This window comes from Aspergillus viridinutans (assembly GCF_018404265.1).
Source record: "Aspergillus viridinutans IFM 47045 DNA, scaffold_1, whole genome shotgun sequence".
Lineage (NCBI taxonomy): Eukaryota > Fungi > Ascomycota > Eurotiomycetes > Eurotiales > Aspergillaceae > Aspergillus > Aspergillus viridinutans.
In genome coordinates, this window is record NW_025091217.1 from 2,067,969 (window position 1) to 2,089,364 (window position 21,396).

Here is a 21,396-nt window from a genome sequence, read left to right on the forward strand (position 1 = left end):
ACATCAAAGTTTGCTGGTGTATTCTCCTCCCATTCTTATCGTCTTTCAGCGACATGTACCCCAGGTCGTGGACGATGTCGGAACGTCTTTTGTCCAGATTGCCATGAGCTTCTGGAGAGCACCGCAGCCACTGGCATACTAGGTCAAATCTGTGCATGTATATGCCGTGCGACAATCCTCCTCACCTGGAGACTTGTGTTCACTTTGTTGTGGCATACAATGTGTTTATCGTTTACTACCACTTAATCATAATTTCTGTCATGCTGAGGAGACATCTTCCTTGCAATTCTTAACAGGTGTCGACTTTCAAATGTTGTCCATTAAATAGACGATGGGGAAAGAAGAGTGAGTGTCTCGGGTTTGACTCTATTTTTAGGGGAATCTGCATGAGCAGGCGACGGGTCCGTTGCACTTTTAGATACAGCACTTTCTCTGGGCGTTCGATCAGTCTAGCACTGTCCCAGTAGTATGAAAATAATCCTTCCTTATTCGGCTTGACATGAAGGAATCTACTGTAGTCTTCTGCTTGGACTTGAGAGCGAGCAGCAGATAAAAATCTCAAACACAAGCATATAGTCTACATGAGATCCGTCTGCTTATCGCAAACCTGGGATTTACTAACTGTACATCTAACTCGTTCCTTTCTCGTACGAGCCGCTTGCCACCTAGGGTTTCCACTCGCAGCGACGAAAAGTGGTAGGAGTACGCCACTTCCTTGGTTCTTTTCCTTGCAGCGCAACTGATGCTTTTTGAATAGAAGGCTGCTGGAGCTTGCACCGTTTGGCATGGTATAATTGCAAAAAAATTCCCAAGTCAGTGGGCTGCATTCTGTACTTATACCCATGGATGCAATACAGTGGACTCGACGTTAGATTATTTCAATTTTTATGTCAATCAAACTTTCTAGATGCAGGGGATTCTGACCCTGAGATTCCCTGTTAGAATTACAGGTGTTAGCTCGCTGCAATTGAAAGATACCCAGGGATTCGTACAGGGAGGCAACCGTCATTAGGGTATGCGGTGGAAATGGTTGCGAACCTGAGATGTAGATTTTCCCATCTGGCATTTGACCTGCGAGTAGCCATTGATCTCTACGTTATCAACGAGATCCAATCGAGTAGATGCATTATGACGGAGATGAATATTTAGTTATATTTGCTTCTAATCATTAACAACTGTGCACTATTATATCTAGCTAAAGCTGCATACATCCTCGTAATCTGCTTTGACCGTCGATGATGTCAGATCTCACCCTTACTGTCCTGTACCCCTCTGATGCTCCACCTTCACAGCTAACAAACCTTGGAAACCCCCAGCAATCCAGAAAGATGCGCCGAGCGACGAGTCCAGACTACTATGGCTATCAATTTCTGATAAGCCGCTGCGGTCATCGGACAAATCAAGTCCTGTCGGTCCCTCAGTTATTGTCAATCTGTCTTGCTGAGCTGTAGCTAGCTCCTCCCCAAGTGTCCTCCCGCATCCAATCTAAGTACACCCAAGGTCAAGGAACAGAGCTTGCCCTGTCGGCTAGTTCTTGGTAGTAGTAGTATCATTATTATTTGGCGTGCCCGCACACTCGCTCTTCACTCTTCTTTCTCTTCTGCTTTTCTATCTCAATTACTTACGGGTTTTCTTCCCTTCCCTAGATTCTCCGGAGTATCGATCTCCGGTTTATCTAACCATGGTTTTGATTGACAAGCAAGAGTACCTCACCCAAGAGGAACAGCGTCTCAAGGCGGACCGTGAACGGACCAGATACTGGAAAAAATGGGGTCCTTATGTCGCAGAGAGACAATGGGCCACAGGTGAGTTCTCATTCTATTCATGAGTTGCTTCAAGTGGCGTCACTGGTAATTCGGAGCTTGTCCGCTGATAATCTCATCCCCGGCCGTCTGCAGTCCGAGAGGATTATTCGTAAGTGCTTCTCCTGTTTCCTTGTTCACACTGGTCTTGGAAATCATCATTATTGTGTCCAATGCAATGCTTTTTTACAACTACTGACGAATTATCAGTGAAAATGGAGACGCGTGGAGTTGTAAGTCTATCTTATCCACATGTGAATTGCGCGGGGCTGATCGACGTATCTGTTACGGTTAGATTTCTCCCACGATCACTCCCGGTCAAGAACATATCGGTGGGGCGAGGATGGAATCGCTGGTGTGTCGGATACCCATGGCTTAGAAAATATCGCTTTTGCCTTTTGGAATGAGAAGGAGTATGTTCACGCTCTCTGGATATGCGATCTCAGCTGCGTTCTGACATTGACTGTTGAACAGCGACTTCTTGAAAGAGCGCCTGTTTGGATTGTCGAATCCTCAGGGAAATCATGGTGAGAGCATCAAGGAAGCTCACTTTCACCTGGACAATACCCCAACCGTAAGGGACTCCCGTCAACTGCTTAACTATGCGTTGCATTGACATGCGCGTTTCTAGCACTCGTACATGAAATACCTCTACAAGTACCCCCAGAAGAAATTCCCCTACCAGGATTTGATTGACGAAAATGCGCGGCGTTCAAGGCAGGACCGTGAATACCAACTTCTCGACACCGGTGCATTTGACGATAATCGCTACTGGGATATCTTCATTGAGACTGCCAAAGAGGGAGAAGATGAGGAGGAACTCATGTTCCGTGTCATTGCTTACAACAGAGGTCCGGAACCCGCTCCGTTGCACATAGTCCCTCATGTGTGGTTCCGAAACACCTGGTCCTGGGGGTATGAGAATGAGAAGGAGAAACCCTCAATTGAGAAAGTGTCGCACCTTACAGCAAAAACCTCTCACAAGAAGCTGGGAGAGCGATACGTACGATTCTCGCCCTCTCCAGCTGTCGGCAATAGTCAGGAGGATGTCATGCCTCGTATGCTGCTCACTGAGAACGAGACGAACAACGAGCTGCTGTGGGGCACTAAGAACGACCAGCCCTACGTTAAGGATGCCTTCCATCGCCATATCGTCAACGAAGAGAAGGATGCCGTTAACCCCGCCAACAAGGGAACAAAGTTCGCCGCTTGGTATGCCTTTGACGAGGGAGACGGCATCCCTCCAGGCGAGTGCGCAGTCGTCCGCTTCAGGTTCTCCCGCAAGAACGAGCAATTCATCGACGAAGAAGTGCTGGATGATACAATCGAGCAGCGAAGGGCAGAAGCTGACGACTTCTACTACCGAATCAGCCCTCTCCCGATGAGTGACGATCTGCGTAATATCCAAAGACAGGCATTTGCGGGCATGATGTGGACGAAACAATTTTACCACTTCGTTTGGGACCAATGGGCGAACGGAGACCCTGGAATGATACCACCGCCCCCGGAAAGGAAGCATGTGCGCAATCAGCAATGGAAGCATTTATATATCGATGACATCTTGTCTATGCCGGACTCTTGGGAGTATCCATTTTTCGCTGCTTGGGATACAGCTTTCCACTGCATCCCACTGGCCATGGTCGATCCAGACTTCGCGAAGAAGCAGCTGGACCTCCTTACTCGTGAATGGTACATGCACCCGAATGGCCAGCTCGCGGCTTATGAATGGAACTTTGGAGACGTTAACCCTCCTGTGCATGCATGGGCTGTCTTCAGAACGTTCAAGATTGAACGGAAGATGTACGGCCGGCAGGACCTTGACTTCCTGGAGCGCGTCTTCCAGAAGTTGTTGCTGAACTTTACCTGGTGGGTCAACCGCAAGGACTCAGAAGGCAAAAATGTTTTCGAGGGCGGTTTCCTTGGCCTGGATAACATTGGACTATTCAACCGTTCTGAGCCTCTTCCGACTGGAGGCGTCTTGGAACAGGCGGACAGCACCGGCTGGATGGCCTTCTATTGTCTATGCATGCTCAATATAGCTCTTGAATTGGCAAAGCATCGCCGAACCTACGAAGACAGTGAGTCAACGTTCTACTGAATTACGGACGTCTCACTAACTGAAGCTAGTTGCGTCCAAATTTTTCGAGCACTTCCTTCTTATTAGTGATGCTATGACTTTCAAGTCAGGAGGCAAGGAATCGTCTCTGTGGAACGAAGAAGACGGGTATGTGTAATGCAATAGTCAAGACGGGCGGGCTAGCAGCTGATTCTTCACAGCTTTTACTACGACGCAATTTCTTACGGCGAGCCATGGACACAACAGCTTCCTGTGAGGTCGCTGGTTGGCTTGATTCCTCTGTATGCGGTTCTCACGCTCGAACCTGAGCTGGTTAACCAGTTCCCTTCATTCAAGAGGAGAATGGACTGGTTCATTGAGAACAGGCAGGATGTTGCAGAAAGAAACATTGCCAGCATGAAACGGCGCGGGAAGGACGACCGACTTCTCCTGTCACTGGTGAGTAAGGATCGTCTGGAGAAGATTCTCAAGAGGATGCTGGACGAAACCGAGTTTTTGTCCGAGCACGGTGTCCGGTCTATGTCCAAGTACCATGAGAAGCACCCGTATTCTATGGACGTCAATGGCCAGACATTCAGAGTTGGCTATGTACCAGGTGATTCCGACAGTGGATTGTTTGGAGGAAACAGCAACTGGCGCGGACCAGTCTGGCTGTGTGTTAACTTCTTACTTGTTGAGTCCCTTCTCCGGTTCTACATGTTCTATGGGGATTCTTTCCAGGTGGAATGCCCCACAGGCTCTGGAGACTACATGCATTTGGGCCACGTTGCCGAGGAGATCCAGCATCGTCTGCAGCACCTCTTCGCTCGCAATGACCAAGGTCGCCGAGCTGTCAACGATGGCTCAGATCTCCTCGATTACGATGAGCACTGGAAGGACTACATGTGGTTCCACGAGTTCTTCGATGGTGACACCGGACGTGGACTGGGAGCGTCCCACCAATGCGGATGGACAGGTCTCATCGCCAAGGTCATCCACGATACCGGGTAAGTTTATCCTCTTGAGTCTGACACTCCATCCCCGCACCTCTAACCTTCTCTGCAGAGTCAACTGCCGCCTCCCACACACCCCCCGCTCCCCCTTCGCCGCCGCATCGCACTACTTCGACGACATCTTCACCCGCTCAGGCCGGCCCCGTTCCAGCCGCAAGCCCAGCTTCCGGCGCTCATCGACCACCCGCTCCATCGGCAACCGCAGCGACTTCGAATCAGCCTTCGGCGGCGCTGAGACCCCCGCCGCAGAGATCCTCTCCGAAGACGAGCATGACCGCGGAGTCCTCCGCAACGGAGTGGACGAGCACGTCTCCAATTACGTCGCGAGCCAGCTGCAGCGCGTGAGAAGCTCCGCGTCCATCGGAGCTTACGAGGATGAGTTCGAGGCGCAGGCTGACCGCACTCCGAACGGTCATTAGACTTCCTATCTGTGATGCATCTTTGTAGGAAGTGGGTCCGGGTAAAATCGAAGTGCATGTGCATGTTGACACTGCATTATGCTGTTATACATAGTTGATCTAACGAGATAGAATTGCATTGCATATCGTTTTTGATTGAATTGACATACTTGTAAGCCAAGAAGGATCCGTTATCGGTGTGCTCAGACAGAGATTGCTCGAGTCCGTTGTCTCCATATCTATATCCTCGTTCCTATATTTGTTTCATATTAGAGAATTGCTTGCTTCTCGGCAAAGGAACCGCCGGGTTACATACCAGGACATGGATACCAGGGCTCCTTATTTAGATATACTATCAGATATATCAACCCTTGAGAATGGCCACTCAACGGTCATCTACCAAGACGTGTCAACTATTAAATGATTAGGCCACTCAGCTAAGAACGTGTCTAGACGACATTTCTACCCAGTGTAGTAGGAATAACACTGCAGACTATGATCAACAAGTTACTAGGTACCAATCCAAGTGGATTGGGTTTAGTCTATCAACCTGTTCCCCAGTGCCGAGGTTCTAAATGATACTTAGATGAGGATGAAAACACTGTATACACCTAATGAATAGAAAAGAAGACAGCGTCTTGACCCCCAGGGCAGTCAGGCAGTTAACCATTGTAACCTCAGGCATGATTAAGTTTGTCCGTAACCACCCTCTCTCTTCACTATGACGATTCTACTTCCAGTGAATAAAGTTTCTCATCATGTCTCCCATTACCAACTTTCCATTCATCTCTCCAGCCAGTTGTCAGCGCTAAGCGCCATGATGGACTGTCTCAAAACCAGTATGTCCTTCCTGAATCTCGATCTCTTGGGAACAGCCAAGCAAGAAAAGCACCATGTGTGTGTCAACCCACTCTACAACGAAAAGCGCAATGCATACCTGGACGGGCTTTACGACACCTGGGAGCTTGTGTCGAATGTGGAAAATCCATACCTAGGTCCAGCATCTCTTGCTAGGTTTGGCATCAAGTGTCACAATCTCCTTCAAGAATCGTCCTTTGTTGAAGTGCCATATGCCACTAAATTCTTTCGCAGAATGCCTCACGGGAAACTACAGGAATACCTAATTGACATGGATGATGAAGAAACCGTGTGCTGCATTAGCGATGAGAAGGATCTGTGGGGTCTAAATACACAGGTTCTCCGCGAACTGGATTCCGTCATGCTAGCCGCAACGATATGCACGGCACTGGGACTCGCCTTCAATGCATATGAAAGAAAGACAAGTGATGGTCAGCAAGTTACACTTAGGCAAATAAGTGGATGGAAGAAAGCGTATGAAACCAAGTCCCTAGTTGCGATAGCTGGCTGAGATGCTTACTGCTTCATTTAGTGATTTTGGACTTGGAATCTTCCATGATGTTTTTTACGACGACATCTTCCATTCTAAGCATTGGTATCCCGAGGATGCTTGGCAATCAGGCAAGCCAAAGGACCAACCTCATGTCATGTTCACTCTTGCACATGAGTATGAGGTGAAAGATAACAGCCTTCTACGCGGAGAGGTACTAGCCATTATAGCCACCATGCTGACTCGACTTGAAAGTAGTTCCTTCAAGGATCATAATATCATTCCTGTACTGTCCTGAGTCACTCCAACACCGAGCTTGCCTAAATACTAACGTTCCCCCGCACATCAGGTCATGGCACTATCTATCATGGGCGGGCGGAAAGGCAGGGTGCTTCAGGCCTATTTCGCTGACGAAGGGCTGGTCATTTTCAAGAGTAGACTCTTTTTATTTGCAGGAGAAGAAGACGGCAAAACCTCATCGGAGTTCTTTCTCCAGTACATGGGTAGCGAGATCTTTGGGGATACTGCAGTTACGGAGACACCGTCAATTCTTTGACGACTACTCAGTTTCGGTGAAGCCTGATGTAAGTGATTTTACTACGTAAGTATATCACCAATGTTTTGCTAATTTATTTAAAAGGCGACCAAAGGATCACTTATGGGTAGGAGGTGGGTAAACATATATTTGCAATCTCGGACTGGTTCGACTGCCTGGGCAAGGTATACGGAACCACCTATACTTTGCAACTACGCCTGGAAATAGTATGCTGTATGTTAAGTTTGCTCCAGATAGTGAGAGATTTGCAGCAGCCCTGGCTCATTCAAGAATTCAACCCGGCCTTTAGAATGATGATCCAGAAAACTTTTGCTATTTCTTATTGCTTACCGATACCCCCCATAAGCGAGGCATAGCATAGATATCTACATATTCTCACTATCTCATCCACATCACGCCCTTCCCCTCATGTTCCCACACTATACAATAGAACGAAAGATGAAATGTAATTATCAAAGTGGAAACGAACTCTCATCCTGTCCATTCATTGCTCTCCAGAACTCGAGGATTGTGTCTCTTGGAAGCCGCGCGGACGACGCACAACTATGGGACTGTACGATACATGTCAAAGGGAAAATCAAAATTCTAGCCTATTTTATAATCTACAGCACATCGGTAAGGGCCTTGTTGAGCTTGGCGATCTTGGAGGAGACGCTGAGGTCGATGGTGCGGTCGCCCATCTCCAGGACGAGGCCACCGACGATGTCGGGGTTGACCTGTTACACAGACATTAGCTAGGCGGTCATGAGTGATGGGAGAGAGCGATAGGCATACCTTAGTAACGATCTTGAGCTTCTTGCCCTGGCTGAGCTCGTGCTTGGAAACGGCCTTCTCAAGGCGGTTGATGGTCTTGTTGTCGAGTTCCTGTAAAGGAGGCTAGTGTGAGCGACAAGTCCGGTGGTATCATGAAGCAAAAGCCAAAACGCACCTGGGCACTGGTGATGGTAACCTCCATCTCACCACGGTGAGCACCCATCAGGGTCTCGAACTTCTCGCAGATGCCCTCAAGGAGGCCGAGACGATTGTTCTCGGCCAGAGTCTGCAGGAAGTTCTTGATGACGTCGCCCTTGTCGCTACCGGCGATCTTCTGGAGCTCCTGGATAATCTGCTGCTTGTCGCTGGCGGTGAGGGTGGGGGCAGCGATGATGCTGGTCAGCTTGCGGTCGGCCTTGAAGGTCTGAGCGAGGCTGGCGAGAGCCTTGGAGGTCTGGTCGAGAGCGGAGGTCTTGGCAGAGGCAGTGTACTATTCATCTAGCTGTTAGTTCATATTCAATGCCCTTTAGTGATTCCTGCATGAACGATATGGATTTTGACGCGATTTGCAGGCGGAGAGGGGGGGATCGGGTCAACGGAGCGGAAAAAACGCAGACTGTGACCCAATCCGCAGAGCATCGAAGGAGCATCCAGGACAAATGCGAGTCGTACCAGAGCAGTGGCATAGGTTCCATCAACGCCGAAGAGAGCCACGGGGGGCTTGACGTTCTGAGCCGGGGTAGCATAAGTCCTCAAACCGTTGAGAGCGGCAGAGCGAGGGACGGAGAACTGCTGGGTGGCGCGCAGGCCAAGACGGGCGACACGAGCGGTGTTCATCGTGGCGGTGATGTGAGATGACCTCGTGGGGAGGGAGAGTGGAAGGATATAGGACGTGGGAACGTCGTTTAGAGGGGTGCAATGGCCGTTGGTCTGCTGCCGGAGAGTCTCTCTCGAAGTTGAAGCGACGTCCAACTTCTCCCGGTTCCGGTCACGTGAGTTTCCGCGCACGCCGAGAATTTCGGGTTCTCTTAGTGATAGCCATCTCTCCTACAGCATGAAATGAGTGAACTCGAAGACAAGTGCAAAGAACACGCTGACAGAATTGGTTTACTTCAATACTAATGCATACTCTTACATTGAAGAATCTCTCTCACTAAAAGATGTATCAAGGACAGAAAATGTCTCGGCCACTCTAGGAAATGGATCTGAAAGACATGCAAACACCCTAACGCCAATATTTCCTCGACCTGCCTCCGACCGAGGAGTATTCCGACCCAGTCATCAATCATCAATCGCATTCCGAGAATAGAAATCAGTCACTCCGCAACATGCTGTCGACGAGATCTCCAAGAGGACCCCAATAATCCTTGCCGGTCGCCAGCCGATGTTCATCAACGAATAGAACATAGTGTTTGAAACTGGTATTGAGATGGGGCTCGAGTCCCAAGTGCACAACCACGGGGTAGTGGTGGCAGTAGATGTGTGCATACACGCGATAAAGTCGCTTGAAGATCTGGCGAATCAAACTGGAGAATGCTTTGGGGAAGGGGACTCCTGTTATACTCGTCAGCCTGCCCCATCATTGTTCTTGGAATGAAGTCCAAAGTGGTGTCATACCAAGCCTGCTTGGGAACATCTGTTCGTTGTCGATATTGCTCTGGACCCAGCCCATCAGATGTTCGATGTACTCTGGCGCGGACATCTTAGTCGGTCGCTTGAAATTCTCCGAGTCTTGCCAGAGATACTCGAACCTGTCGCATCAACCTTGGTCAGCTGCAAGCCTCCCGTTTGTTACTGAAGTGAGAGGACCTACTCATCGGTGGCTTTCATCTCCGGACATGACTGCGGGGAGCAGAACTCCGTGATGGCGCCGTAAAGGAGGTTGATCTGATTGTAAAAGTCGACCACTAATGCGAAAATCCACCGAATTAGCTATCCCCAAGTCACACTCAGGGCACCGCAACAACCCCTCCAGTAGACTCACCATTGACTGCAAGCCACTCATTCACATCCTCGCCCTCAGGGAGCTTCACAGCCTTCCTCAAACTCCCGCTCCCCAAAGTCGCCTCTGCAAACTGCCTCAGCTGATAACTGCTCGTGCCCTTGGCAGCCGACCGGGGCTTAAACGGCGCCCTGGTTCGCGCATTGCTGGGAGGTGTCAGTCCACACAGATTCTGCTTGAGCGCGCGAACAGCAGGAGACAGGTAAGAAGGTGGCTCCGAAAGCGGACCACGGAAAGTATGGATGGTGCTGCATGAGATTGACGGGGTGAGGGCGGAGAGTTGGTGTGATGGCGGGGCAGACGGAGAAGTAGATGAGGAAGAAGTAGAAGCAGAGGGAATAAAGGGTCTAAAGGGCACGAACATGGTGGTGATAAGTGAAGCCATCCTGTCTCCGCTCTGTGACTTCAACACCTCCTTGGAGGTATTCGCTATAAGAGGACAACGGCGTTTCTTTTGATTTTTCCCGTTTCGGAGGTATGGGCGATAAGTCTTAGAATGTGACTGATCTGCGTATGCGTTGCTGAGTGCGAAATGCGCCTACATTCCAATGCCAGAGGGTTAGCTATCAATCCGTATCGGGTGTTTCTGATCTCTGGAACCTCGATGTCACTAACCGGAAGAAACGACGAAGGCTAATGGTTGGGACCTTCTGGACGGTCGGTTGAGAGGGGCAAAATGCGAGAAAATAATGTCGCGTTTCAGAAGGCACTCAGGCACAAGGGTGAGGCTAATATCTCCGATGCAGACGATGAAGAAGGAAGAAAAAAAGCAAACAAACAGATTAGCTGCAGGAAACGCGATGATCAACAAGCAAGCTTAAACTTGACGATATGACGAGTAGACCTGGACCTGGCCTTCAGCTGGCCACAAGCAGGGAATCCGATCGGATCCCACATGCGGAGCAGTCTGACGGACGGGATCCATGGATGCCTCAAGGGAGCGAGACGGAAGGCCCCATTGGTTGCCCCAGTGACCACTTCCATCCAAAGACTTCACTTCTCTACTCTGAACTGTGATGTCAGACTCGATTATCTAGTAGATGCAGTTTATCAGATACTAATTTGACTACGTTTGAGGGTCAAAGGATTTATGAGATTATACCATGTTGATGAGCGCTGCTCTACAAGAGTCTCACGAGAAGACCATGGGGGAATTAATCCGGGGTATGATCAACGCTCATGCAAGAAGTACATATACCTCTAGATAGAATAACCCTCGTTCTCTTCCGGGAGCCTCTCCCGAACAGTCTCTCCGTATACCGTGACGGGGATTGCGATCTCAAAGGACTCACAACCGAGATTCTCAAGGCCTGACATAACCTGCCCACGGTCGTCCTCGGAAACCACTTCCAGCAGCCTAGCACCGGAGAGCCCTGAACCCAGCTCATGGTGTAAGCTGGTAGTCACAAACTCGAACCGTAACTCCCATTCATGGTTGACTCCGGTGGTGATGATAGTCGGCGTTGCGGAGACGGGAACCGCAGGATTGAAAACAACTCGTGTGGAATAAAGCGTATTCTCGAAGAAGGATGCATACACTCGTCGTGTGGCTCGGTGGATGCTAGCGTTTGACCGAACTGCCAGTGAGGCTGCGACCTTCTCAAACGACTCCAGTGTGGCCCGCAGGGCGTAGCATGGAAGTGCGACATCCGTGAAATTCACCGTGGCGGTGATTGTTTCCCCCAATCGATGTGCCGGCCGGTTGAGCACCACCACAGCGATGCGGCGCCCATTGCGGGCAATTTCAAACCGGTTGGGGCTGCGCGCCGTGCTTATTGCTTGATTGCTTCGAAGGATGGCCAAGTCAATTGCGTCTTTGCAGGAAAGCGGTCCGGCCAACGGTTCATAGCTTGAGGAGCGTCTTGCGTTGACAAGATCTGGTGGTTGCAGTAGATTTTTGCGAGATTGTTGCTCGAGGAGTTCATCTACGTAGGAAAGAAATTCTGGTGCTGACGTCCATACATGCCCGCTAATGCTCTTATTCTTAGACACTGGCGGGGGGGTAGAGCCTATTTTCTGGACCCTGGCTTCGTCTCGAAGAAGTACATAAGGGCTCATCAGGTTATGACCAAGGATCTCTCCTTGACCTAAGAAAGATTAGTGACAGGTGTCAAGTAAGGAGGATGACCTATAGGACTTACTGTTCACTCCGCTGAAGACACGGAAGGGGATAGTGATGCGATGCACGCGCTGAGGTTCGTTAGACCCACTCGGCCTTTGAGTGCCTATGACTAGATTATATGATATCTTAATAGCTTTGCCCTTATGACTCGCAGGAAGTCCCTTGCGAAGAGTGAAGGAGAAAGAATAGGACTGTTCTTCTCCTGGTGCCAGTCGCAGATCCACAAAGAGAAGAGACTGCGGAGTGGATAACAGGGGTATCGATCGTGACGAAGTAACGCCACGCATATCACGAAGACCATCGAGTTCATTGTTGGATAGAAGACCGCTTATGGACTCCTCTATCGCATTCCACTTGAAAGCACCCCAGAACCCACCACTTTTACGGCTTTTGTCGCTGATGGAGGCGGATCCACCACTTAGCATACCAGCTGCATTTCCTTGACTGCCAACGACACCTTTTCTTTTGACTTCTTCAAACGCTGCTTGATTGATTAAGGAGCCATCGACGGTAAAGGATGCGCTGACTTGGGCATAACCCATGAGGAGGGTTTGGCCGTTGGGTAGTCTCGGTCCCGTATCCACACTCGAAAAATGACGTGCGTGACGAGGACCACTCGGGCGTTGTGTATTTGCGGAGTAATTCGTGTATTCGGACTGGAGAGTCTCTGAGGAGTTGTCGCTGGCGGAGTAGAACTCGCCGCTGCTTCGATGGCTTCCACTCAGGCTGGATGTAGAAATTATTCGTGTAAGCTGGGGTAGGTGGCCAGGTGGAGGTATTGCTGGACTTTCTTTCCCATTTGATCGTCCTGTCGACACGGAGCCGGTATTCTCATCACTAGATGTTGCCGCAGGAGAAAGGGCCGGGCGATTGCTAGGATCGGATGTGGGAGCAGGCGGGAATTTGAAATCAATAGGCGGCAGTTGAGGCCTGTGCCTAGGTATACGAGGGGATCCTAAAGGCTGAATGGGTCTCTGCCCATTGGATCCGGAGCGGTTGACTCTGCTGGGCCCATCCACGTCTGGCCTCAGATTACCCGGGAATTGGTTGGTGCCAGCCTCGGAGGAAATGCCACGGACGGTATTTCGCCCAGCTAAGTAGCGGAATACATGAGTGTCATTGATCGTCAAAGTTCAGGGATGTAGCGCGAGCCTCACCTTTTGCGAAGCCATCCTCATACCCCTCATACCTTCTAGGTACAACTTGCAAGCTCGCAGAACGACCATGACCCTTCGCCGGCCTGGAACGATTGAACTGGAATGACGACCTCGGGGTTTTATCCCCGGTTCCTTCGCTTTCAATTGACAGTATAGACACGGAGCGCTTGTGCTCGTGCCCGGGGTTTTGGTTATTTCGAGGGGTGGGAGGAGGAAAGCTGTGCGAGCCGATTAACGGGGAGCTCAACGACGAGGATACTCGATGCGAAGGACTCTTCCTGGGCGCAACGGGAAAGGAGCGGCGGTGAGGACTAAACAAAGAATTCTGAGGAGCTTTCAAAGAAAAGTAGGACTCGGAGTTTGAGGCCTGCGCATTACCGGCGCGAGACTGCTTTCGCTGATGGGACACCTGCCCTCCATTGTTTGTCTCCACGTCTGTCTCTGCCACGTTCTTGAAGGTGATTATACATTCCACATCTTCCCCTGCAAATATAGTCTGGTCTTTCCACTTCACAAAGACCTGTATGTCCGATTGCATGGCGAGGGTCGCAGCGTCACCATGTGGGCGGCGGAGGAAGAGGCGGAGGGATATAGGAGTTGGGGGAGTGACAGCGGGTACCAGCTACCACTATTTTGGAATTAGCCGAGGAAGTCTCATGCATACGCCAGCATCGACATGCTGTCATATGCTAAACGAAGCAGGCCATTTTTCTATGGTTGTATGGTTAGAGGGCAGATTAAGAGCCGGATGCGCTCTGATCGGGGAGCAGTCAGTTGGTCATTAACGTGCATGGTTCCATTGACGGGGAAGACTCGGACTGCGTGGCGCTACCGCTCAGCTACCATGGTGTTCGCATCTAGTCCTGCAGAGCGCTCTAAACATTATTGAAGAACTTCGCGTAGAAGCGAATTGTCTCGTGTCTCTCTATTACAATTGAAGAATCCTCGGTTGATTTTACTATGTATCTTCGTAATTCCTGAAGCCGGAGAAACTTTGAGCTCGTGCAACTAATAACAATCACGGAAGCCAGGAGAATTTAATGCAGGGTGCTTCTATTATTAGGAGATATGGTACACTATAATACACAGAGATCGACGAAATGGAGTCTCAAGCAGAACGCTGTGAACATGGTAGACATAGCTCCTCAAAGAGGCTTATCATACAACACCTTGGCGTCCGAGAATTTATCTGCGCGGCGCTTTGGAGGCCTGAGACCCAGCTCAGCCATCTGACTCCAAATGCGATCGTGTCTTCTTTCCCACCGCTCCCGTCTTTTTTCCATGTCTTCAGGCGAAGGCCGCCATTTGCTCTTCAAGATCCGTCTGATTGCTTCCGGAGAGACCTGAAACTGCTCAGCTAGCACAGGAGTGGTGAATCGATCCGGTGCAACAGCGTGTAGGTGACGAATCCCTTCCAGCGCGTCGGGTGATAGCTTCTTCGGCGGATTCCAGCCCTCCTTGAATTTCTTCTTCAGAACTTCCTTTTGGATTTGCCACGGCTCTTTCTTTTTCTTCGACTTGGAGAGGACGGAAAGACCGGATGTTCGAGGGGCTTGTGAGCGTTTCTTATCCGAGGACTCGTTTGCAGCTGGCTTTGGTCCGACCGTTTCTTCTGAGGCAGACGCTTTCTTATTTTTCGCAGAATCGGCGCGAGGGGAAGAGCCGACAACCTCAGACAGATCGCCTGATGCTGTTATTTCGCCGGCGCCAGAGTTGGCTGGTTCGTCCGGTTGTGGCACACTGCTACCATTTGCAGCGCTGGAAGGCGTATATGGTTGTTTGGATGAAGTAGGTATATGGTCGGCCAGAGTCAGCGAGCTAAACTGTCGAGCCCCTCTGATCCTGCGATAGGCCAAGGGTGGTCGTTGCACGGTGAAGAGACTTTTGTACTCAGAACGAGGTCCAAGATCGGCGGCGAACTCAGAGCGAAAGACATTTCGCAATAGGGTAGGAAGACTGAGTCTTGAGGACGCGACACATATACTGTTTGCCATAGCAAGGACTTGTTTGCAAAAATAGGCAGAGATCAAAGAAACCTGGCAAGAGAGATTGTTGTTGGTATGGAGCAGCAAGGAATCCTTTGATCGATTGAAATTCAGCTTTGCTTCTCGAAACGGCCTAGAACAAATACTATTGTGGCCTGAGGCAATTACAATATCATGTGACTGTTCAGCGAGTTTTCGCCTCCACAGAACGGACGATAAAGTCTGATGCAGGCTAGCACTAGGGCATTTGAAAAGTAGAAGTAAACGTGATGCTAACTGCTAGAATAATTCTTGTATATATGCTATAATTGTTAACTATTCTTGTGTGAAGCTCAATGCTTTGATTACTGTCAAACGCATAGGGGCAGGCTGGCATGGGTCAAGGCGGTAGTAGATACCTAAGGCAGGCGTGGACTGTTTTAGGCTTGGAACCCTGGAAGCCTCAGGCTTATGGCGAGCCTTGAGCTAACCTTGTCTTGATGAAGCATTATCATTCGCTGTGAAAGTCGGGAGTTCGTGGAAAATTGAATTTTATTCCAGTGGGTAATGCATGCGATTGAGAATCTCTAGATGTACATCGATTCCAATAATTCTGTAATCCCTCTGACCCCTAGACCAGAGTCTCCATCAACTCAATTGACAATGAAAGTCAAGCAAGGAGAGCTCATTTCCCGGCTCAGATTAGTTTAGTGTAGATCACCGCAGCTATCTTGATGGTTCCCGCGCCAATCTACGAATCTATAGAGCTTTAGAACCAACCTAGTCCACTTTAAGGACTAGAATACAAACTAAGCTGCCCGAAGGAACCAGCTTCAGGACTGAAAGTTCAATGAGAATATGAGATGTCAGTCTTCCAAGGCCAGGGCTTGGGAAACTGCTTGTCACTGTGTCATACCCACATTCCCATTCGCCCATCCATTCTCTGCTGAGAGGGATAACTGGAATGTGCTGCTGCTGCTGAACTCGAGCTGGAGCTCCCCTCCTTGACAGTGTGTGTGCACTGTGTGGACGGGCGTATTTACTCCTGCTTTATCCCTATCACTAAACCATTTCTTTTTCTTCTCATACTTCTCCCTTTGTCTGTGTCACTCCTTTGAATACGCATTGTAATTGTTTTTTCCATTCTCGGGGCCCACGCTCTTTCTCGACTTCTGATCACCCTCGTGCATTCTTTTCCACCACTCTTCGTTCAGCTGAACTCAAAACTGTGGTGATCGCGAGACACTCTTTTGCTATATCCCATTCTCACGCAATTTGACCCTCCGCAAACTATCGCTTTTCTTGATCGTTATCGGAACACGCTTACGAGCACGGCTGATAAGGGTATATCTGCTGGATGTTTCCGTTGACAGTACCTTTGACAGGCGATCCCAGCGTCACGACAAATGCAAACGGGCTTTCTAGCACTCTTGGGGGAACGTGAATATTCGTAATCTGAATTCGGATTTGAATGGGATGGCGAGTGGTTCATTGACAGTCAAAAGCAAGAATGCTGGCCCGGGTTCTTCCCTACGCATCACACCTTCCAATTCGCCTGGTCTGAGAGCTCCCCGGTCCCCTAACAAGACCTCCTTGCACCAATCCACCCTTTCCCTCCGGACTGTTATCGGCACGACTACGACGGACCCAAATGGCTTCTCAAGCCACGACCAAAGCAGATCGTTTGCGCTATGCGCCGGTTCGGCGGCTATCCTTGCAGAGCTGGATGATGAAAACAATGTGAACCAGCGCTTTTTCAAAGCACGACCCTCCGCGAGCAGCATCAATCCCGTTACGTCTTTCTACAACCAATCCACGCCTCCATCGACGCCCGATACGAGAACAAAATCGATATCCAACATCAGAGCAAATGCGCACAGTAACACCCACAATGGATCTCCGTCCAGTGACCTGGCCGAGACTAACAGCCCGCGATCCTGGTCATCGAGGGAAAGAATAAAGGCGGTTACCAGCGTGTCAATCAGCCCAAATGGAAGATTCCTTGCTGTAGGAGAGGTGGGTAGCGTTTAGTTTTCTCTGCACAAGTGAAGAGCGTGGCTAGTCCGCTAATCTGAAAACAGACTGGATATAACCCCCGAGTCTTGATCTTCTCTACGGCGAAAGACGCGTCCCCGGAGGTTCCCCTGACGATTCTGACCGAGCATACCGTCGGCGTTCGCAGCCTCTCCTTCAGCCCTAACTCCCAGTACCTCGCCACCCTCGGAGAGGTGAATGACGGTTTTCTCTTCTTGTGGGCTGTAAGTCTGAAGTCCGGATCGGCCAGGCTACATTCGACCAATAAGTGCATCAACATTGTTCGCCACATGGGCTGGACGGGACAGAGTCTTGTCACGTATGTTGTTGGGCTCGATCCCTGCTCGTTACCGGTAGCAAGACTAACTAAGGTGGCAGCGTTGGCGTTCGACATGTGAAGGTATGGCGCCTCCCGGAAGCAAGACCTGTATCCCCATCAAAGTCCCGCCTGAATGCGGATCCGGCCATTAGCTCCCCCAGCCTGGCCCCGAAAGCGCTTTCGGGACGAAACTGTCTCCTCGGGCCTTTTGGGACTTGCGTATTCACCTGTGTCGCAAGCATATCAGACAGTGAAGCTGTAGTAGGGACCGAAGACGGTGCTCTCTGCCTCCTGGATGACAGTGAGGTGTCTCCAAGACTATCCCTGATCAAGTACGTGGGGTTCGGCATCTTCTCTTTGACCATTGATCCGGATCATGGTTACCTCTGGGTCGGTGGTCGGGAAAAGAGGATGCAGAGGTTCTCATTGGAGTCACTCCGGCCGAGAAGCCCAATTTCGCCAGAGCCTTCTGGTCGAACCTCAGCGAGTAAAAAGGCCAAGGGACCTGCGATCACTTGTATGGGATCCCTCGGATCACATCTAGTGACCGTCAATTCCAGCAAAGAAATCCAGATCCATCGGGTAGAGTCAATAAGTAATGATTGCGAGAGACAACTTGCGATTGCCGCTCATAGAGATGCGGTCCTCGGCATTTCTCCGTTACCAAACCTCAACGAACTCCAAGCCAACTTTTTCACGTGGTCGTCCAACGGGACCGTGAATTTTTGGGACACAAAGGGCAGGTGTAAAGACTCTAGGACAGTCACGGTAGAGCAGACTCTGGGCAGTGATGAAAGCCAAATAAACGAGTTGAAAATCTTGAGGGCGACTCAAGATTTGAAGTTATTCGTGTCGGGAGATAAGATGGGTGTTTTGAGGTATTCAACCACTCCTACCATTGAAACAGACAGCATAAGGAAGTGAAACATTGACCTCGAGCTTAGGGTCTTTTCGGGACAGTCATGGAAATGTGTCAATCAGATTCGGGCTCACGAGGCGGAGGTCACAGATGTGGCCCTTCACTTAGACTCAGAGTCCTGTCTCATTGCCAGCTCTGGTCGAGATCGCATGGTTCAGCTTTTCCGTAGCACTGAAGAAAGCCTGGAACTTGTGCAGACCATGGATGATCACGTCGGGTCAGTAAATCAGTTACTTTTCGTCAAGAATGGCGAGAAGCTTCTCTCGTGCTCCTCAGATCGCACAGTTTTCATTCGAGAACGCATGACTCGAGAAACCAGCGGAGAAACAGCTGTTGCGTATCTGGCATCAAGGGCTGTCACGCTTAAGACATCACCGGTTTCCATGACTCTATCTACAGAAGACCCAAATATTCTAATCATATCCACTGTTGATCGTTGTATACAGCAGTATGATCTCGATTCAGGGAAGCACATTCGCTCTTTCCGGACCACCGATTCAGATTCAAGCGACACCGTGGTCATGACTGCTCTGAGCATGGCTTCCCACATTCCAGGAAAAAGTCCCACGTTGCTTATCGGAGTCGCAAGCACGGACAAATCGATTCGCGTGTACGATATGGAACGCGAAGCGCTTCTTACTGCCGAGTTCGGCCATGCCGAAGGCGTGAGCGATGTATGCTTGCTGACCAGAGATTCTGACTGCGTGGGGAAACCTCCTAGTCGAACACTGGTTAGCGCTGGTATTGACGGTGTCGTCATGATATGGGATTTACTGGTACAACCACAGCAATCTCAGGATTATACCCAAAACAATCTATCAGAGGAAGAAATCGACAGTGTGTCGAAAAATCTGACGGTCTCCAAGCCGCCTCTGCGCAAGATTCTATCCAAACACGAGCTTGCTGGATTCCAGCGGCAAGACAACATCACAGGAACCCCAACTCCTGTACGGGACTCCTCGCAGTCCCTGGCTCGTAAAATTTCCAAAATTTCCCTCGCACCTTCTTCCTTGAAGAATGAAAAGTCTGCACCGGCTACGCCTTCTCCTTTCTCAAGGTCTGACCGTCGCTCTCCCCCTTCGCACTCTCGCCTTCAGAAGTTGCGCAAGTCACCATCCCCAACCAGAAGGTCAACACCTGGTAAAAAGCTCAGCAACACAAACAATCATGCTCGTCGTATATCACTGGACTTCCGCTCCCGTGGCAGAAACTTGTCAAAGAGCGAATCTGGAAGTCTAAATTCATCTACGGAGCAGGTTTGCCGCACATTGAAGGCTTACAGGAAAAAGCTGCATACCTCCGCAGAGCATCTCCACTCCCAGAAGGAACTGGAGCGAGAACTGGACCTAACACTTCGAGTCCTGGCTGCTCGACCTAAAACTTGTGGAAATGTCGAGATCGAGACGGACAGCAGCGGAAAGGAAAATGACAGAAAACAAAATCCCCTACAAAGTCCACATCGAATGCACTCGGCTCCAAGTTTGCGCCAAAACGGCGCTTTTCAGCGCTCGAGAATCATATGCTCTAATGATAATGGTGAAAATTCCAGCGAATAGCGGATTGGTTGGTTCCAGTGTCTTGCATTTCTATGCATTCATTCGTCCACTTTATTTCTTTCACGTTCGCCAGCACTCCTATTCTGGGTCCATCGCATAGTTTTGTTCGACATTGCATATCACCCTTTCTGCCCATTGCACAATGCTTGATTCATTTTTCGGTCTTGCCGTTAGCTACGGGCAAAGCTCGATGGAGTTTGAGGTTGGATTTATCACAATCTTTTGCATCTTATTTATGGATATGTGGTCAATCAGACAGACACTGGAAGCAATTTACAACGAAGATTCCCTAGCTGGCCTCTGTGGTCCGGTCCTTCTTTGAACCTCTTCAAGCCTAAGTATATAATCAAATTGTGACCACTCCCGTAGCGTAATATATAAGCGAGTAGCCCGTAACTCACATAAGTTTGGCGTAGTTCTGCCGCAGCATTCTTAACAGCGCACCACCATCATCCTTTACGAAACCAGCCAGTGTAAACGCAATCTCCCCCCATCTTCGACAGTCCTCATCAGCCGAGGCAAGATATAAATCGACCGCTCTATTAAAAGCCATTGTTGCGAGCCATTTGAGCTCGTCGCTCGGGTATATAAACGGCAAGTCTGCGTCTGCTGAGCCATCGCGAGCTAGGACGATAGCTTGCTGATGGACTGACTCTGCCAACGAGTAGTCTTTCGCCTCTACGGCCATTTGAAACAGGCAACGCAGATACCGGGGGAGTTTCTGGTGGAAGGCCCCAGCACTGAAGGATGGGGAGGGTGAGGAGTGGAAGATGCAGATCATATCCTGCCTTTGTTAGACTTTCTATTGACACCGGACGAGGTTGCTTCACCTTGACGACCTGTGCGATGTTGGGAGCTGGCGCCCCAGAGCGGAGGATGCAGTCTAGGAATACTGAGCAGAGGTGGTCGTCGAGGATCGTGCTGGCTCTCTCGAGTATGTTGGGGATGTCGTTCCATTGTTTGAGATTGATGGCTGCCTCGAGGTCCAAGGCGATCAGGAGGCGGTGCTTATGCATCCATGCCTCTCGTTCGTGTATGGTGTTGTATGTATCAAGATGAGTTTTAACGTGGGTTTCGAAGCGCTGAACGGATTGGCGGATTTGCTCGTAGGCCTAGGTGTTGTCAGTCTGCTGTGTCTCAAAGAGATGGCTTGAAATAATGACCTTGGCAGAAGACGGAGTATGACCACGGGCATCGGCTATCAATTTGTTGGATTTGACGAACTCGGCGAGGAGATACATGAAAACTCGGTCTTTGATGCCTGTCTTTTCATGGTATAGATCTGTGAACTATGCCGGTGTTAGAGGATTTAGCACCGTTCTTCGTGGCGAGGTTACCTTGATGGATATGTCTAAGAGATGTAGGACAGGCTCCGAAGGGGAACTTCTATGTGTGTC

General features: G+C 49.9%; 8 protein-coding genes across 8 annotated transcripts; 3 read left to right on the forward strand and 5 right to left on the reverse strand.

The window, feature by feature from the left end:
• Positions 1-1,681: 1,681 nt before the first annotated feature.
• Aspvir_000605 (uncharacterized protein) lies at positions 1,682-5,290 on the forward strand (the record flags this gene model as incomplete). Its single annotated transcript, XM_043265740.1, has 9 exons — positions 1,682-1,805; positions 1,899-1,914; positions 2,013-2,035; positions 2,098-2,215; positions 2,277-2,376; positions 2,434-3,880; positions 3,930-4,026; positions 4,080-4,865; positions 4,924-5,290. The coding sequence occupies 9 exons, from the start codon at positions 1,682-1,684 to the stop codon at positions 5,288-5,290; spliced, it is 3,078 nt and encodes a 1,025-aa protein (XP_043121675.1).
• An 820-nt stretch (positions 5,291-6,110) lies between these two features.
• Positions 6,111-7,173, forward strand: Aspvir_000606 (uncharacterized protein; the record flags this gene model as incomplete). Its single annotated transcript, XM_043265741.1, has 3 exons — positions 6,111-6,601; positions 6,660-6,831; positions 6,967-7,173. 3 exons carry the CDS (start codon positions 6,111-6,113, stop codon positions 7,171-7,173), a joined length of 870 nt encoding a protein of 289 aa, XP_043121676.1.
• Positions 7,174-7,775: 602 nt separating this feature from the next.
• Aspvir_000607 (F1F0 ATP synthase subunit 5) lies at positions 7,776-8,763 on the reverse strand (the record flags this gene model as incomplete). The annotated part of the gene is made up of 4 exons (XM_043265742.1): positions 7,776-7,889; positions 7,948-8,037; positions 8,102-8,416; positions 8,599-8,763. The coding sequence occupies 4 exons, from the start codon at positions 8,761-8,763 to the stop codon at positions 7,776-7,778; spliced, it is 684 nt and encodes a 227-aa protein (XP_043121677.1).
• Positions 8,764-9,238: 475 nt separating this feature from the next.
• On the reverse strand, positions 9,239-10,292 carry Aspvir_000608 (Mob1/phocein family protein; the record flags this gene model as incomplete). The annotated part of the gene is made up of 4 exons (XM_043265743.1): positions 9,239-9,480; positions 9,544-9,677; positions 9,740-9,833; positions 9,911-10,292. The coding sequence occupies 4 exons, from the start codon at positions 10,290-10,292 to the stop codon at positions 9,239-9,241; spliced, it is 852 nt and encodes a 283-aa protein (XP_043121678.1).
• Positions 10,293-11,128: 836 nt separating this feature from the next.
• On the reverse strand, positions 11,129-13,745 carry Aspvir_000609 (putative intracellular protein transport protein (Sat1); the record flags this gene model as incomplete). Its single annotated transcript, XM_043265744.1, has 3 exons — positions 11,129-12,015; positions 12,070-13,143; positions 13,208-13,745. 3 exons carry the CDS (start codon positions 13,743-13,745, stop codon positions 11,129-11,131), a joined length of 2,499 nt encoding a protein of 832 aa, XP_043121679.1.
• A 607-nt stretch (positions 13,746-14,352) lies between these two features.
• On the reverse strand, positions 14,353-15,201 carry rrg9 (mitochondrial ribosome assembly protein RRG9; the record flags this gene model as incomplete). Its single annotated transcript, XM_043265745.1, has 1 exon — positions 14,353-15,201. The coding sequence occupies one exon, from the start codon at positions 15,199-15,201 to the stop codon at positions 14,353-14,355; it is 849 nt and encodes a 282-aa protein (XP_043121680.1).
• A 1,446-nt stretch (positions 15,202-16,647) lies between these two features.
• On the forward strand, positions 16,648-19,999 carry Aspvir_000611 (WD40 repeat domain-containing protein; the record flags this gene model as incomplete). Its single annotated transcript, XM_043265746.1, has 4 exons — positions 16,648-17,187; positions 17,253-17,524; positions 17,584-18,402; positions 18,469-19,999. The coding sequence occupies 4 exons, from the start codon at positions 16,648-16,650 to the stop codon at positions 19,997-19,999; spliced, it is 3,162 nt and encodes a 1,053-aa protein (XP_043121681.1).
• Positions 20,000-20,396: 397 nt separating this feature from the next.
• Aspvir_000612 (uncharacterized protein) lies at positions 20,397-21,240 on the reverse strand (the record flags this gene model as incomplete). Its single annotated transcript, XM_043265747.1, has 3 exons — positions 20,397-20,783; positions 20,830-21,111; positions 21,163-21,240. The coding sequence occupies 3 exons, from the start codon at positions 21,238-21,240 to the stop codon at positions 20,397-20,399; spliced, it is 747 nt and encodes a 248-aa protein (XP_043121682.1).
• Between the last annotated feature and the right edge of the window lie 156 nt (positions 21,241-21,396).